The 18,023-nt window shown below is 31.8% G+C and overlaps 1 protein-coding gene across 5 annotated transcripts in view; it reads right to left on the bottom strand.

Annotated features, from left to right (window-relative positions):
* The window catches only part of PRP4K (pre-mRNA processing factor kinase PRP4K), a 43,114-nt gene continuing 25,091 nt past the window's right edge, over nt 1-18,023 (bottom strand). The window contains exons 5-16 of one of the 5 annotated variants that reach the window (XR_012482616.1): nt 17,942-18,023; nt 16,088-16,298; nt 14,737-14,810; nt 13,474-13,564; nt 12,767-12,914; nt 11,367-11,504; nt 8,555-8,708; nt 5,113-5,227; nt 4,307-4,458; nt 2,489-2,575; nt 759-1,520; nt 1-250 (exon numbers count right to left, since the gene is read on the bottom strand). Coding sequence is in view for 2 of the 5 variants with exons in the window: in XM_074270738.1 (XP_074126839.1) it covers nt 1,317-1,520; nt 2,489-2,575; nt 4,307-4,458; nt 5,113-5,227; nt 8,555-8,708; nt 11,367-11,504; nt 12,767-12,914; nt 13,474-13,564; nt 14,737-14,810; nt 16,088-16,298; nt 17,942-18,023 (1,456 nt within the window). In the remaining 3 variants the exon portion in view is untranslated. Of the gene's footprint in view, nt 1,521-2,488; nt 2,576-4,306; nt 4,459-4,488; nt 5,018-5,112; nt 5,228-5,803; nt 5,929-8,554; nt 8,709-11,366; nt 11,505-12,766; nt 12,915-13,473; nt 13,565-14,736; nt 14,811-16,087; nt 16,299-17,941 lie in introns of those variants that run through there. The other 4 variants (XM_074270738.1, XR_012482617.1, XM_074270752.1 and 1 more) reach the window with 4 other exon arrangements.

The raw sequence follows: 18,023 nt of genomic DNA, 5'->3' as shown, positions 1-18,023 counted from the left end.
CCTTGTTCACAAAAGACTTTATTATCTAATGATGCATACTGAAAACATACAGAAATCTGCATGGTCCACTTTACATGCAGCAGAACAATCTTCACTTTACAATAAGTGAGTGTCAACTGTTTTATGTAATAGACAACACTTTAAAGTCACATCTTAAAGAAAAGCTTCATTTACAAAAGAAATAAAAGGTAAAGAAGCAATTACCGCTTTTAAAAAGCAGCTGCTTTGTTCAAGAGTGGAAGGTTTATGCCTGTATTGAAAGACAACATGATCACAAATAATGAAAACAATGAACAAATGAAACACTTTTACCATAAAGCAGTACACTTTCAAAATGACATACAAATAGTTAAAAATTTCATTATGTTGTCTATCTAACTTTTAAATGAGGACTTTCAGAATTAGACCCCAACATTTATAATTAGTAAATGAAAACTGTAAGTATTGGTACTATGTCATCGGGAACTGTATTTAACAAAATGTATACAAAGTCTATAGCAAGTTGATTTAAAAAATTAAAGTAATAAGAAACAGTACACTGAAGGCGCTTTACCCATCAAGCGCGCACTCTCCAAATTTTAAATGTGATGAACAGAACAGAAGTTGTAACTACGCCACAGTTGCAATGCCAAAAAATAAAACAAGATCAGTTATTGAACATGCAGGGAATTCTGCCACAAAGCTACTGTCCCTCATTTGCCAGTTGTTCCAGTAAAATAACATCTTAAAACACCAGTGATGTTGATGGTTTAGCTTACCTTCAGTGTACTGAAAGTTGTACACAACCTGCTTTAAAAGAGGAGACCATCCCTGCAGGCAGGCTCAAGAAGGAACAGACCCCTTTCGGCACTGACTACACCAAGGGCATGCTGCTGTGGCCTGCACACACACACCTAGGAAAACGTGAATATAAACAGCATTTATGCTGGCCTTTTTTTTTTTTTTTTTTTTTTTTTAAAGACAAAAATGAAGCCAAGTCTGCTAAAAAACCAATCATCCACCCAGTATTACTGTTCATTTTATAACAGATTTTTTTCTTTTTGATGTGAACTGCAACCATTTACATTAGCACTGTACTTGTGTGCAGTCTCAGCAATTAAAACAGTTCTACAGTGAAAATTTTCACATAAGACACAAACAGATTTACTCTAACATTTCTAAAAGAAATATCAGCCTTGGTGTTAATTCAAATATATCATGCTTCCTCAATTTGCGGGGGAAATATTTATAAGTTTATATACATTAATAAACTGCTGTGAAATTTCTTCAGTCTTTGTATTTTAATTACTCAAACCCTTTGAGCTTCTTCATCTCATTTAAATTTTTTCCTGGATGAAGGCATGCTGTAGAGCCTGGTTGATGCTAATTCGTTTAGCTGGGTCCAACATTAAGATCTGGTCCAACAAGTCCTTTAGCTGGTGCACTTTTTTGCGTTGGTCTTCAGGAAGTCGCTGGCACCCAATCAAATCAGCCAAGAGGTCCTTGGTAGGATTAATGGTGCTCATGACAGTAACTTTCTCCTAAAAACAGTTAAATTTATATTTACATAAAAATGACTGAGAAAATTGCGTACTGATATGCATATTATTTCCTAATTAAATTGTAAAACAAAACAAAAACCAACCTACACACTATTATCCTTTAGCTTATCCATTCTCATTAACTTTTTAAAAAAAGGCAATATGAACAATTAAAACTAATTGAGAAGCTCAATCAATTACAGTTAAGACTCTTAAAAGTACAATACTAAAAAATCTTATCTTAAAATGTCTATTTTGTAACCACTATATTTGCATTGTCCTTGAAGACAGTTACCATGTCATTCATCTATACATGCAATCCCTAAGTCATTCAGCATATTTCAAATATTAGAAAACCAAAGGAATATTCCATTATGTCCACTGACCAGAAAAGTGTAAAAATATAAATAGTAAATGATACTTACTGTTGAATTATGCTTTCAAATAGTAGTTATGCTGGGAAAGCCAACCTAATAAAAGTCTTCTCTCTTAGCCTCAAACTGACTTAGAATAATACACCTATGACATTAGCTATATTATCATGGGCAAATGACTTCTCTGAGTCACAACTTTCTCATTTGTAAAATGAGGACAATATGCATAATTATCAGTTTATATGACTGCTATGAAACTCAAAGAATATTATGTCAAGGACTCTGTAAATCTTAAAGCACTATATAAATGTCAGCAATTATATCATAAATGCAAGAAAGGTTGAATATATGAGCTATGGTTAAAAAGAAAATTATTCTAGAAAGTCAGATAGCTAACAGTGTTTTAGCATTATGTATTATGTCTGTGATGACTCATGTGGAATGAGACTAAATGAAAGTATAACTATCATTATGTGCTAGAAATGTAATTTTTCCATTGCTTTTAATCAGAAATTTGAACATTAAATGTCACGTACAAGTAACAGTATTTAGAAACAAATACTGCTTGGTAATTATTACATTTAAAATACTTACCCTTTCTGTTACTTTATCTACTTCTATATACATGAAGTTGAGATTTTGATCAAAGTGTTGATCTTTGAACACACCTTTTCTTATCATCTGAAAAAAATTACATTTAGACTATTATTAGATCTTCAAAACCCACTACTTTAACCTTTACAAATAACTGATTGCCATTACTTTATCTATGAGCTTATTCACTCATCTGTACAAGGAGTAGGTAGAGTTGGACTAATAATCTCTGATTCTAAGATATTTAATGTAACTTCTGAAAAATAATTATAAACACTCTAATGGACAATGTCAAGTGGACAAAAAAATCCATTAGCTTGATGTATAATTTTCTTAATTTCCTTCCCAAGATCATGTGTTGCTACTTCTCTGTTGTCATTCAACTCTTTAAATATTTCATATCTTCCTATATTATACCTTTCAATCTGTGTAAATTGTTCTCCAACATCTCTTATGATGTAGGCCATATCCCATTGCAACAACCACTAAGAGAACTTACATGATTAAAAGGACATGGTCTATTCAAAGGCTCATTTTTTTTCCCAATCAATCCCTACCATAACAGAAAAAATAAAGACATAGTCTCTTAAAAATAGATATAGCTATGTATGGAAGAGAATGGAAGAATAGGGGGAAAGCTATTTTAAAATCTTTCCAAATCAAGTTATTGTCATATTCAACAATTTTACCCTTATTCATAGAACCTTTAAGAAAATATGAAAGTCCATCTGGCAGGGGGCAGCGAGGTGGCGCAGTGGATAGAGCACCAGCCCTGAATTCAGGAGGACCCGAGTTCAACACTTAACACTTCCTAGCTGTGTGACCACTTAACCCCAGCCACAGGGGGAAAAAAAAAAGTCCATCTGGCAAAGTTCCACCTATATATCATATATACATGAATAGGACTCCATGTTATCTCACCAGTAGCAAACTAAGTTATCTGAAGACTTCTTATGATAACAAACCACTATTTCCTAAGTCAACCAATTCCAATTCTGGAAGTTTTTACTTTTATGAAAGCACATTCTGCCTCTCAGTAACTTTTGCCGATTCCTCCTTTACCAACACTTTTTGGGGGTTATCTTTCAAGATTAAACAATTCCCATCTCTTAAATATATTTATTATATTCTTATTAGACACATTCACCAATTCCTTCTCTTAGCCACCCTTCTTAAATACATTCCTATTGTATTGCTAATACAAATAACAATTTAAAGGACAAGAGAGAGACCAACAGGAAACAAATCATGAAGCAGTTTACCATTAGTAGTAATCATACTATTCAGCTCCAAATACAATTATTATCCTTTCTCCCCAAAATCCAAATCATTCAAAGCTCTGAGTCAAAGTCCTTTCTCTTCTTATGATCACAGTATCACATACTTTGTCAGATCTTTTTTCAACAGAAATCCAGAGGAAGGAGACAGACAGACAGACAGACAGACAGACAGACAGACACACACACACACACACACACACACACACCAACTAAAAAGTAGAAGGATAGAAAATAGAGGTGTGGAAGTAAATATCCTATACATTGATTATATATATCTAATCTGGCATTAATAGCAGTCTCATTCTTGATCATTTTCCTATTAAACTAAAATTACTATTTATAGATAAAGGTAAAAGGGGAGAGGAGAAAGGGAGCAGCAGAAAAGAAATATAATTTAGTCTCTTAACTTGGTCAACCTATATTTCTGCTTATAGCCATTTTAGTAGCTATTTCTCCATACACAAACTAAAGTTGTTGTTATTAAAGACCATTTAGGAAAACAGAGCAAAAAGAAAGAATACACCTGCTAACTTCTTACCTTATTTGGCATTTTTCCTTTAAGATCCATAGCAAGTTTCAACATATGATTATTGGTTTTACCAGGAAATAATATTTTTCCAGTATAAAGTTCATATAATGTGCAGCCTACAGACCACATATCTATACCATAGTCATAGCTTTTTCCTATAACTGAAACAGAAAGATATTTTAATAAAACTAAGTTTAAAAATCAATGAGGTGGTGGTGGTAATAATAATGAAAGACAACTCATTCATATTAATCGGGGATTCAGATTAGCCTGGGAAAATAAGACATATAACTCCCAAAACTCATTTTAATAATTTGACTGAACTTCTCTCCCACCAAATCTTTTTTAACAGAGAGCCTAAAAAAAACAAACCAAAACAAAAAAAAAAAACAAAAAAAACAAAAACAAAAACAAAAACCCAGCAAAAATGTTTTCACCTCCTTTTCCATTCCCACCTCTGGCAGAGGTGCTAATGAACAGTAAATTCAGAATACAGGCCAACAGGAGGGAGAAGAAAAAGCAAAGGTCCCAGATAATCCACAAATTTGATAATCAGACCTTGAATAATCAAGAGCAGTCTTCTAAAGTCGAGGATTTTCCACAATTGTTTTGCTACTCTTGCCCGACATGATCAAGACTCCTGTCACAACTACCATCATTCCAACTGAGGAGGTTGAACTTGCTACGGTTCCCTTCCTCATGAATGAGCTCGAGCAGCTGCTGAAGTACGATGGAAAACAGTACTTAGAAATTAAATATGCTGTTTCCACAGCATGTGATGGCCCCAGAGCAAAAGGACATTTGGAGAAACTTACTAATTTCAGGAGCCCGATAAAATCTACTGACGAGATAGGGTGTAATGTCATTATCTGCAACATGTGAAGCCGATCCAAAATCACAAAGCTTTAGAATAGTTTTTGATTCATTAACCTGTAAAACATTATAAAAAATTGTTGTTGATCCATAGATAACTAAAACAAAACAAGACAAATGAAAACTGGGAAGTTAACTGACACATTCATAGAACTTAATTTTAAACTAAGTTTATATTTGCTGCTATAAAATAATCTAAAAAGAAACAAATATTTATCACTTGATTACAGTTTAATAAGAGAGGTTTTTTTTCAATGATGATATGCTGGGCAAAGTTATTTAATTCCATTTTTCTAAATACTGTAAAATACAAGAAAGAAACCCAGAAGCTAATGTCTTTTAAAATTTCCCTGAATTTAGTAGTTGCTATATATTAAATGGATAAGAAATTAATTATTGATGTAACTTCAATGAAAACAAAGGCAGAATCATTACACCATGTCAAAATGTATTCTTCATCCAAAGGTGCTGGAATATTCAAATTTATAGAAATCACTTGGAAAAAGATGGAATAAATTTGAAATACATCCTCCCCCCATATATTAGTCAAGAAAACAGCAAACATTTAAAAATATAAATATGAATTGTATATTAGTCATTTGTTTTCTTCCCTTTTCAAATATTTCAACATACACAGTAACAGTGACATCTGCTGAGAAAGGCTGGAAGTTGCTCCCATGACTGCTGCCACTCATGAGTCAGAAGCATGATCAGGATTAACAAGTGAAGATAATTCACATTCCAGAGTCCCTTCCCCCCTTTAAAAAAGACACACACAAATTCTGAGTTGGGACTTGAACTCAGGCTACTTTCCCCACCCCAAAGTCATATAAATATAATGTCTAATTTACTAGCATATAATTAATTGTTCAAGAAATGCCAGAGTAAACTCATTTAAGATTTTATTTCTGGCAAAATAGAAATAACCCTTCTGAAACTGGAAACCACCAAAGCCAAAGGACATTTTAAAGCATCAATTTTATTTAACTTCTAGGAGACATTATAATATGGCAATGTTAATGGCTTAACATAAAATTTCTAAAGTGAATTTTCAAATCAATCTGTCATCAGTGAATTGCTTGGATTTAAGATTTCTTGAAAATAAACACGTATGATGTATATATTATATAGTACTATATGGAATAGTTCATATAGCACCATCAAAATCAAAGTATATGCTATAGTTTAACATTTTATATATTACTCATTCCCCCAAATGGCAATCTTTTGCTGAACTCACTGCCTTATTATAATCCTCATCCTCCAAGGTAAAATTTCTTTCTTGGGAGTAATGAAGGGAAAATAAACATAGGGGACTACCTCAAATGAAGCCCATATTTGGCATTATCCTATATGAAAGCTTGAAAGGTAGGACTCATGCTGGTCTACCAAAACAATCACAAAGAACATTCTGCAAAATAGAACTCAAGTTGACTAAGCAAATTTATTTAATTTAAAAACCTCCTAGTACTTCAGCACTTTTTTTTACTTCTCATTGTTAAGATTCATAACACAATAATAAAGGATTTTGTAGGAAAAAAAAATTAAGTCTTTATACATTTTCTCATGTAGCTTAATATTTAAGAAAATTTTTTTATTAAACTGACAGTTAACATTATATATAATTATGGTTAACTATAAGTGAACTTATTTAAGACTCTGACCTAAGTAAGACATAAGCAATGTTTTTTTTAACATTTCAATTCTAAATAAATATTAAGGTACCTACCAGCTTATTTTATACAATCAAAACTGCTCACAACATAGTATGCTTTGAAATACTGCTTCCCTCAGAGACCATAAAAACAAAATGGTATAGTGAAGTACATAATTAAAGACAAAGATGTATGACATAGAATTTGCATTGAGAACCCAATGTAGGGAGGGAGAACCTTGTCTAATTGTAAGAATTGTTCCCATAGAAGCAGAAATTAGGAAGCTACTACCCAGTTCCTTGAGGAACAAGACTATGAGAAATAAATTATAAGTCAAGTAGTAACAGAAGGCAACTAAATCGAAACTGATACTAAAATTAAAAAACATCAGCAAGAAATCTTTACTGGCTAATAGATTTAGCAGACTTACAAGAGGACATGTAGTCCAAACTCCTCATTTTACAGATGTGGTAACTAAAGCCTAAATTGACTTGCTCACACAAAGAAACTGATCCCTTTCAAACACATGTGTAAAAAAAACCATCACCACCACCACCAACCACCTTACCAGCAACAGTGGAGCTGCTAAGAAACACTCCTAGGAAACATTAACTTGCTAACAACAAAAAATGGTAACTTTCTAGGTTGCCCTTGCTCATCAGGTTATTTTGAATTAAATAACACAGGGCAACTATGGTACGGGAAAAGGTTTATGGCTAAAGATTTTGATGCTGTCTGTTCTAGAAAATAAAATCACAAAATGTAATTTGGGAACCTACAAAAGACAATATAATATAGCCTAAATAGAGGTAGTCAGGTAGTGTGGTAGAACACTGAACCTGGAGTGAAATCCAGTTTCAAATACTTACTAGCTGTGACTCTGAAAAAAATCACCTATCTGCTGTTTGCCCATTTCTGAACTATAAAATGGGGAGAATTATCTACCTCCCAGGACTCTTGTGAAAATCATATGAGAATATTCTAAAGCACTCAGAACAGTGCCCAGCATATAGTAGGTACTATTTAAATGGTATCTATTGTCATGTGTTTGAAGTCTGTGGCCAATTCCAGATACCTCATTTACATCATTTTGACTATTCCTTTCCACTTATAACTCCATATCACACTTCTACAGAATCATGGCTGTCTTTAGTGATAAGACCCTTTGCATTGAGCTATGATGATTCTTATAAGACAGAGCCCTTGGATCTATTACAATGCTTTCTCAGTGAAACTTGATAGGTAGATGTATTTATAGAAGCATAAACTTTCTGAATTCATAATCATCTCTATAACAAGAGGAGGCACAATAAGTGCTATGTTAAATTCATAAACATAGGAAGAAAAGGGAAGGAACCAACATCTTATTCTTTTATCTCACTATTCAAATAGAATAATCATTTTAATTTAAAAGTTAATTTTAATTTTCTAATCCTCTGGAAAATCCATTCTTGCTGAGCAAAATTTTATTTTTATTCTTTCAAATAAAAAAAAAAGTACTTTTTGAGAATATTTGCATTGGTCAGAAAATATGATTAGTATAAAACCCAAAGACAACCTATAATCAGTACCAGTATTCCTTTTTCTTTCAAAAAGGGACTATTTTAGAGGCATTGTCTATTTTTTGCTCAATATAATATCGAATTATATGTTCATGAATTAGTTGTAGTTTGAAAACAGAAAATTCATTTTTATCAAAATAAATATTTTGAAAGTATATTTCACTTACCAGGATATTGTCTGGCTTGATATCAGCATGTAGGATGTTGCACCTTTTAAGAAGCTTTAATGCCAAGAATAACTGCTGACTATAGGATCTTACAGCCTTAATATGAAGACCAACGTCCTTTCCATACTTTTTCAAAACCTCCCGTAAATTCATACTTTTTACAACAAAAGAGGAAAAAAAAACAAGTTACAAAAATGTGTGTTATAAATATAAAATTAGAAATAAACATTTGCAAAAATCACAATGGCAATATTGGATTAAAAAGAAAATTTTTCCTTTGAATGAATTCCATTCCATATAATTAAAAGCTTGACTTTGAGGGAAAACCATTTGTTTGCAAAAATTTAGATTTATCCATTCTGAAAAATGTGTATTGGCTTCCTTTCAGTTTACCAAGTAATGTTTACTAAGTCCTCTCTTAGTCAAAAGTATTGCCCAACATCAAAAAGGTTTTTTTTTTTTTTTAAATCATTTCAGATACAGGTGAATGCCTACATCATTATACTAAGGCAGGTTGTGATAGAGGAACATTTCATTCCAAAACAAAAATAAGGGTGGAAAGGTGGAAAAGTAGACTCAAGTCTGGTTGAGGAAGATGTTTGCATTTTTTCTAAGTAACAGAAAGCTGCTGAAAGGATTTCATTAGGAAAGTAACATGCTCAGATCTAGGTAAGAGACAGATAATAATAATGCGCAGCTTGTAAAAAGGATGGGCTGGAGAGGAAGGGGGAAGAATCAAGTATACCACTGTATTGCTGCTCCATGACAGCCCAATCAGGCAGTGCTAACAATCCTTTCTCTACAAGGCAGGGCTAAGCAGAGAAGATAGTCATGGGAGAAAAGTGTGCAAAACTAACAAATGCTTGTTAACTAACAACAGAGGAGAGAAGAATGAAGGGAGAACTCAAACCTAAGTAGACAAGGTGATGGTATCAACAAAAATAGGAGTGACCGGGAGCAGGTTTAGAAAATGACTTGGACTTTTATTTGACATCAAGGTAGACTTATGCAACAATTAGTGGGTGATATAGACTGAAACAAAAGGAGAGAGATTAGGGCTCTATTTAAACATATCTGGCAGACACATGCACAGAGTGAAAGCTAAAATTTATCAAAAGAAATTGTCAAGGAGACACAGAGTACAAGGGTAAACAACCACGTAGGCAAGAGGATAACAAAATTAGCAAAGAACAATGGCAAAGTGGGAAAAGTAGGCAAACCACTGAAGAGAAGTAAAATGAGAATAAGTTCATGGGCTTAGAGCAGGAAGTATATTTCTGTAGTTCTAAGACTTAACAAAGGACTTTTACCCAGAAGATAGGGAGACAGGGCAGAGTAGAAACCAAGGGTTTGATGAGTGAGGCATGTAGTAGGTAATGGTGATAGTTAAGAGAAGGTTATTGTCATCTGTTCTACAGTACAATAAGGCTACTTAAAATAAGTTCAATCATAGGAATTAATACACATTTTATTAAAATGTGGTTTTTTTTAAGGGCAGCTAGGTGATGCAGTAGATAGAGATCACCAATTCCAATATGACCTCGGACATTTAACATTTCCTAGCTGTGTGACCCTGAGCAAGTTACTTAACCTCAGGGGGAAAAAAAAAAGTTGTTTTTTTTTTAAAAAGCAATACTGACAACTGTTTGGACATGTATACATATATTGTATTTAATTTATACTTTAACACATTTAACATGTATTGGTCAAACTGCCATGGGGGGGAGGGAGAGGGGGAAGGAGGAGAAAAATTAGGACAAAAGGTTTGGCAATTGTCAATGTTGTAAAATTACCCATGCATATATCTGATAAGTAAAAACTATTAAAATTAAAATAAAATGAAAAGCAACACTGGAATGGAGACATCAAATCAGGAAATAAATAAAATTGCTTTACCTCTCCCAAACATGACTAATACAAAATAGGGCATCCCAAAAGTCTTAGTAAAGTTTTAAGCTAAAGCTTTTGGTACATTCTATTTAAATAATAAGCAGAGAAAGTGTAAATACCCTTACCAGTTAAATCATAGATCATTTGAAAAAGTATATGAATTTCAAAATAACAAAATTACATTTAAAAAATTGATTCAGAAGAAAACATTTTCCTATTTTATTCTTAGCTCAATCTTTCTGGTTTAAATATTTTCTAGGAGTTAGCTAAATTTGTTTCAAAGAATAACCTAATCAGACAGTGGGCTCTTAATTAAAGAAGCTAACCATAAATGTAAACTGTTTAGATCAAGAAATAAAATTTCACTATAGTGTTAAGTACATTAAAAAATAATACATATATATGAAGAAATGAATATTCTTCTATAAAAAATGATGAAAAGACTGATTTTAGAAAGGTCTGGAAAACATCTGAATGATGCTGAGTGAAACAATCAGAAGCAGGAAAATATGGTAAACAGCAACAGCAAGACTGTGCAATGATCAACTATGATAGGATTGTTTCTTCTCAGCAGTTCAATGATCCAAAGCAATCCCAATTAACTATGGATGGAAAATGCCATCCATATACAGAGAAAGAGTTATGGAATCTGAATGTAAATCAACACATATTTTGTTCACTGTTTTTTCTTATTTATTTTCCCTTGATTTTTTCCTTTTGTTCTGATTTTTCTTTCCCAATATCATTCATATGAAAGTATGCTAAAAAAAAAAAAAAGAAAAAGAAAAAGAAAGAAAGAAAAATGTGTATAACCAAAAAAAGTTTTACAAGTAATTGAGGAAAAAAAAAAAAAAAGTTCTGCCTAATTTAAAAGAGGCTAACAAAGAAATTTCTATTTAATTTACATATTTTGACATTTTACCTTAGAGGCTCAAATACAAGGCAGAGATGTTGTTTATGGTAAAAATGTCGGAAGAGCCGTAGACAATGAAATTTGTCATCGGGATCAGCATCATTAAGTTTCTTCAAAAATTCCAGTTCTTTTAAACCTGTTTTTTGCCTAAAAACAAAAAATAACCAATAATAAGTTTAGTGGAACAATATTTAGTGAACAAAAAAAATTTGTCCTGTTTTGGTTGTGTTTTACATCTTACAGATATTTTAATGTATTTGAAGAAATTACTAAGAGTATCAAACTTGACAGGAAAAACAGAATACATTATTTTGTAACATTTTTTAGAAGTTGAATTAGATGAAAAGGAACGAAAAAACCTTATTAAACAATAAAGGAAAATTTATCTGCCATCTTTTTAAAATCAGACTTTTTCTACAAAACAATTATAACCACTGTTATAACTATATTACTCAGCTCTGACCTGAATACAAGCTTCTTAATATCAATTAGTACTTATAACTCATCTAACAATTTTCTACTTTTACATACATTATTATACAATTACAATATTTATCCTTAGAAAGTTACCTAAAATAACCACTCAAAATAATAGATTAAGAAGTTCATTTAGCTACTTTCTATCTCAATGAATTACAAATTTCTATTAAATTACTTATGTTTCCTTTACCTCATGTCTTTCCTGCTACCAGTTTTCTTTCTTTTCACTGTTGTTTATTTTCTTTGAAATGTTGTTTGTACTGTCTGTTAACAGCTCAGCTTGTTATTAGCAGGTAATATATTAAAAGAGCTAATTCAATTCATTGCTAATTCAATCATTGGCAGTATTGGTGGAAAGGTTACATATATTAAAAAAATACAACACAAAAGGTTACATATGTTTAAAAAAATACAACTGAAACCTCCAAACTTGACCACATTAAACTTTAATGATTAACAGATAAAATCTTAATTTTTAATCAATGCCTTTTCTCAACACTATTGAATTTCAGAAATAGCACAATGGGCAAAATATCAATAAAATCTATAGTAGTCTCTATGTAATAAAGGAGTTTCTTCATTCAGGATATAATTAAAGTATCAGATCCAACCTTAGAATGAAGATGTATATTCTCTTAGATTATATTATCAGTATTTGTATCTTTTTCCTGCTTCTGTTTACCAGAGTAAGCTTTGAAATCAGAAACTAATCTATCTTGCAGATTGCAAAGACTCATGCACACACCAAATTCTAAATAAAATGAACCAATTTCTTCAACCAGAAAAATAAAGTGGGTTTCATTAAATGTGTTGCCAAATCCTCTAATTTGAGCAAAATCTAAATCAAAAGTTAAAACTAAATGGTGAATAAGCAGTTTCAATAATATTTTTCCTGATATGTCATAATTTAAATGTACAAAATAACTTACATAAGCTCATTGTTTCTGATGATTTTCACTGCCACTTCCTGGTTTGCTCTTGCCATATCTCTGGCTCTTACTACATTACTAAAGACACCTTGGCCAGTGTAGCCATACACATTGTAACGTTTATCTAGGACTTCACCTATATTAACACCTAAAAAACAAAACGTTAAAAGAGAATTGGTTGTATTAGAGTACTCATAAAAAATTAAAACATTTTGTATAAATCAGAAGGAAATACAGTGTTGTCACTTAGAAATTGTGACAAATCCCTGCTATTCACTAGGTTTTGTGAGGAACAATAAGAACCAAAACTATGCTGCCACTGGCAGTTAGATGTTAGTTAAGAAGTTAGATGTTGTATACCCACTTAAGCCCATTCTATGAAAATTAATTGATGACCCTGAATACTGGATATGCCCTTTCCTTCTGGAGATAGATCTTATAACTAAAAATAACTTTGGATGCATTTAAAATTTTCTATTAAGTGTTTAAATTCACTTCAATTTGTGGCACACTTCTAGGCAGCTTTAGTTAATAGTTTATTGTTTAATAGTTTAGGTATCAGCCAAATATGCCACACATGGCACAATGGTATTTTCACAGAATTTAAGAAAAATGCTTTTTAGCACATAACACACATGCTTTCAAAAGTGGGGGGGGGGGGGGGGAAACAAACACCTTACAAATAACTTTAAAGAATATATACTTACGATAATAGCCTTCTGCATCTGTCCAATTATCCCTGAGGTTGGGATTCTCTTTGAAATCTTTTCCAATGCCAGCAGCCCGAAGACGAGCGCTCTGAAAGAATAAGCAACAATGAAGTAATGCGTTTCTAAATAAGCAAGAGTCAGTGAAATCTTCCCAAATAAAACCATTTTAGTATTTTCATTAAGAAAGATCAGAAATAAGATAGAATTTTGATTTTTTTTTGCTCTGTGACAGTTTTAAAAGTAATGATAAATTAATTTGGCATTTGTAGCAAATATAGTTCATAAACTAATACTGTGGACGATATCTCCAAAAGCAAACAATAGATAATAACAATAAAGAGGACTATATAAAAAACCATTTCATTGATAAGACTTTTTCAATAGACATATATAATAGGCAGATGTTAAAACTAACAGCAACCCAGTTATCTAGACTTCTACTTATTAACATTCTTCAAATAAAGAAATAAAAAATATTAATATTTATTAAATGCCTACTACATGCCATACATTGTAATGGATAAAACTCTGCTGGTTAATGTAAATAAAAATTTGATACGTAGGATATTCACTCAATTTCAAATTTCACACTCCAGAGGTAAAGTATTTCTTGGAAAGCAAGCAGTGTTGTAGAATGGAAAGTACGCTTATTGTGGTGCCTCAAGACTAGGATTAAAATCCAGGACATGCCACAGTTTAAGTCATTTAAGTTCAAAGTACCTCTGTTTTCTCATCTTTAAACAGAGGTAATGCTTATATTTCTGTCCTTAAAGATAAAATGTGAGAATTGAATGAGATTAACATATTGAATATGCTTTACAGAAAAAGAAAAATGAAGGTAAGTTTATCCTCTTCAACAAGTCACCCAGCTGTTGCTAAAATTAAGCCATCTAAATTAACAATAGGTGGGGCATCTATTGCCTACAAATCATTTAATTTTCATTCAATTAAGTTTTATAATATGTATTGCTTTCAAAAAGTTTTATTTTTATTCAAGTGAACAAAGATTATTAAACACTGATGTTTTTCATATTTATCTTGACCTGCCAGATACTTTTTAAAGGTATTCCTGTTTTATAACATAATTGACCATTTTAGTATTTCTTCAGATTGTTATGTTTCAAATGTTAACCACTTAGCTTTACAAACTTCTACTATATTTTCAGATTCCAGACTTGTGCTTTTTATTATTACTATTATACAATTTTCATTCAGTGATCTATCACATATAAGCTGGAAATAAATTCTAAAATTACCTACATCAAAATATGCAGCAAACATATCATCTGATTCAGTGAACATGTCAGGAGCCAACAGCTTCTTCTGAGTTGAACCTTAATGGAAATTCATAACAATCATTAGTACTATCATAAATAGATTATGAAAAGAAAATAGAATAACTCAAAAGCAATTGTCCTAAAGGCAATACAAAATGCATTCTATCTAATAAAAGGATTTCCATTATATAACAGTTCGAAAATCCTTTTAAATATTTATGAGGATATGTAACCTTTATTCAAGCATTTTATAGATGTATCTCACATAATTCTAATGAAGAGGCCCTATTATGTTCATAATCCAAATTTTCCCTACTAATTCCCTTGAAAGTTATCTTTCTTTTTAAAATAATTATTATACTAGATACTAAGTAAGCAATATTTTTAATAGAATAAAAATGGTTTTTTTTAAATTATATTGAAGAAGTGACCAAAATGTTCATACCCTTTGACCCAGAGATTCCACTGCTAGATATATGCCCTAAGGAGGTCAAAGACAAAAAGAAATACCAAAATATCCATAGCAGTACTTTTTGGGGGAAGCAAAGATATGGAAACAAGAGAGATAACCAATAACTAGAGAAAGGAATAAAAAAAAAAATGTGGCACATGATTTATTATAACCCTTAAGATGAATATGATGCTTTAATATATATGGGAATGCCTGCCATCTAGGGGAGGGGGTGGAGGGAAGGAGGGGAAAAATTCGGAACAGAAGGGAGTACAAGGGATAATGTTGTAAAAAATTACCTATGCATATGTACTGTCAAAAAATGTTATAATTATAAAATTAATAATAATAAAAAAAAGATGAATATGATACAACATGAAGCAGAACCAGGAAAATTTATCCCTCTTTGTGTACACACACACACACACACACACACACACACACACACACACACACACACACACACACACGAGAGATAAAAATGGAAAATGAAACTGAACACTGTAGTTACACTGATCAAATGTGGTCCCAGAAAAAGAAAAAATGCACCTCACTCTTTTTGCAGAGATGAGGGACTTATATATGTGGAACGCATATTGTCAGACTTGATTAATGTGTTGTTGAGTTCTCATTAACTTCTTTTTCTCTTTATAAATCTGATATAAGGGAGAGTTCACATTACATAGAAGATGAATACAAATAAAACTATCAATAACATTATTTTTAAAAAAAATATTCAGAGTAATGCAGTCTTAACATTTTACTGAGCAAGAAATGTCAACACTTTTTTTTGCCCATCCATATGGCCTATAATGAATCTTATGACTAAATTATGGCATTAATAATTTAATTACATGACTTTAAAATCACTTTATTTACTTACCATTATTTTGTTCAACTGTCATAAGATTGTGTTTGGCTTTTACCGAAGCCTCAAATGTATCAACATTTTCTCTTTCATATTCTTTAACATCAGCAGCAACCCGTTCTAAAATATCATCAGGGGAGGGTGAACGTGTTCGAGTGCTACTCTGTGGGCTGCTTGGCTCAGATGGCATAGACATATTGCTATCCTCAGCAAGGTATTTGTACTTCTGCAATAGGAATTTTCAATAAAATTTTATTTTCAGTAAAATATATACTCACTATTAAAGAAACATTTAAGTTTTCTTTCTTGTAACTCTAAACCTAGAAAATTAATTAAGCCAGTAAGTATTACATGAACTTAGAAAAGTCTCTGCTATTGTTTGTAATGCTATGACTGTGGCTAAGGCAGATAAAAGACACTAGTTATCACAAACATGGGACCAAGTATTATATTAATAAATTAAGTTTCTCTCATAATTGTACATCAGACTCCAGGTTGTATGCACTATGTCATCACTCTTTCTTCCCTTGCCAATGTGTCCCTCTAATTCTTCTACTACAAATTCCAGCACTACCTATCCCTGCCTTCTACCTCCTTTTTAAAATTAGTAGCCTGATACTAACCTGGATAAAGTGTGAGTATGGTCCCTGTGGTATCCGAGTTGCCATTACGGCTCTGACAATTTCCTCTTCCAATTCTATTTTTTACTTTAGGGTAAGTATTTATAAAAAGCTCACCCTTTAACTACATACCCTTTGTCATATCTGTTAGACACCATGTACCATCAGGCACAGGAATATCTTGACCTCAAGAAAAGACATTTCCACATTTTATAAGGCACTCTAGGAGCCAGCATTAACAAAGCTCCACTAGAAGCCATGATATTTTTTAGGGGATTACCATTTCATACTACCTATGATTAGGAATTTATTTCAATATAGTATTTGGCACTAATGAAGGCATCAAACCCTTACTGGTTACAGCATAATTGTAAAACACATACAATTTTCTCAGTAATTTAAGGAATTATAATGCTTGACTAGCCTGATTATAGTCTATATTCTAAAAGTCTGGCTCTCTCAGAAAGGAAGAACTATTGCATACAAGTGACTATTTAAATGTAGCTTTTAAAAGTTGCCCACTTTTCTTTTTCACTTCAAATAAATTTTATTGTTATGATGATGAAATTCTACCAATTTCATTTGTTATTTTCTTCTCTACTTCTGGCTGTCCTCAGCCTTTGTACCTATTACACTGAGTGTGGATTTTATTTAGACAAAAATTCTGAAAGTTCTTGAGTTAATCCACTTTCAGACAACAAGGGTTGTAAGCCTACTTGAATATTTTATTTATTTTGAACTAATGTCTAAAACATTTTTCAATGTAACTAAATTTCAAAATCTTTCACAACTTTGTCACTGTACTAGGCAGACATTTTGTTTGTCAAACAATCAGTTTTGGGTAACTATGTTTTATTCTGTGAGACTTTTGGAGGCAACTTAAAATAAAATTAGAATAACTTCAGCTCATATAACTTATTGGGAAGAATCAACTATATCTACTCTCTTTGGAGAGTAGATAAATGGCTTAAATTAGAATTATGTAAATCTGAAAGAAAAAAACCCAACAATACAGAAAGGCCTAATGAAATTCTAACTCTAACATACTTTAAAATGTCAGTTTCTCAACTCAAAGTCTTGCCTTTATGCTGCTACTAGATTAATGTTTGTCAAAATCAAAAAATTTTTGAAATCTTTTCAAAGATTTTAGGGTAGTGACAATTTCATATATGTTGAGGCAATGTTTATTTACTTGAATTAAATTAACCTGGCCACTGTTATATATACTATTTTATTTATAAGCACATACCTGAACAATTGCTTGCCTTTGGATTCTTCTCTGCTCTATTAGGGCTTCTTCATCTTCTTCTTCAACATCAAAGTCTTCTAGG

Source organism: Sminthopsis crassicaudata, chromosome 1 (genome assembly GCF_048593235.1).
Source record: "Sminthopsis crassicaudata isolate SCR6 chromosome 1, ASM4859323v1, whole genome shotgun sequence".
Taxonomy (NCBI): Eukaryota; Metazoa; Chordata; class Mammalia; order Dasyuromorphia; family Dasyuridae; genus Sminthopsis; species Sminthopsis crassicaudata.
Note: the sequence above shows the minus strand (reverse complement) of the source record. Positions and strands in the feature narration are given on the sequence as shown.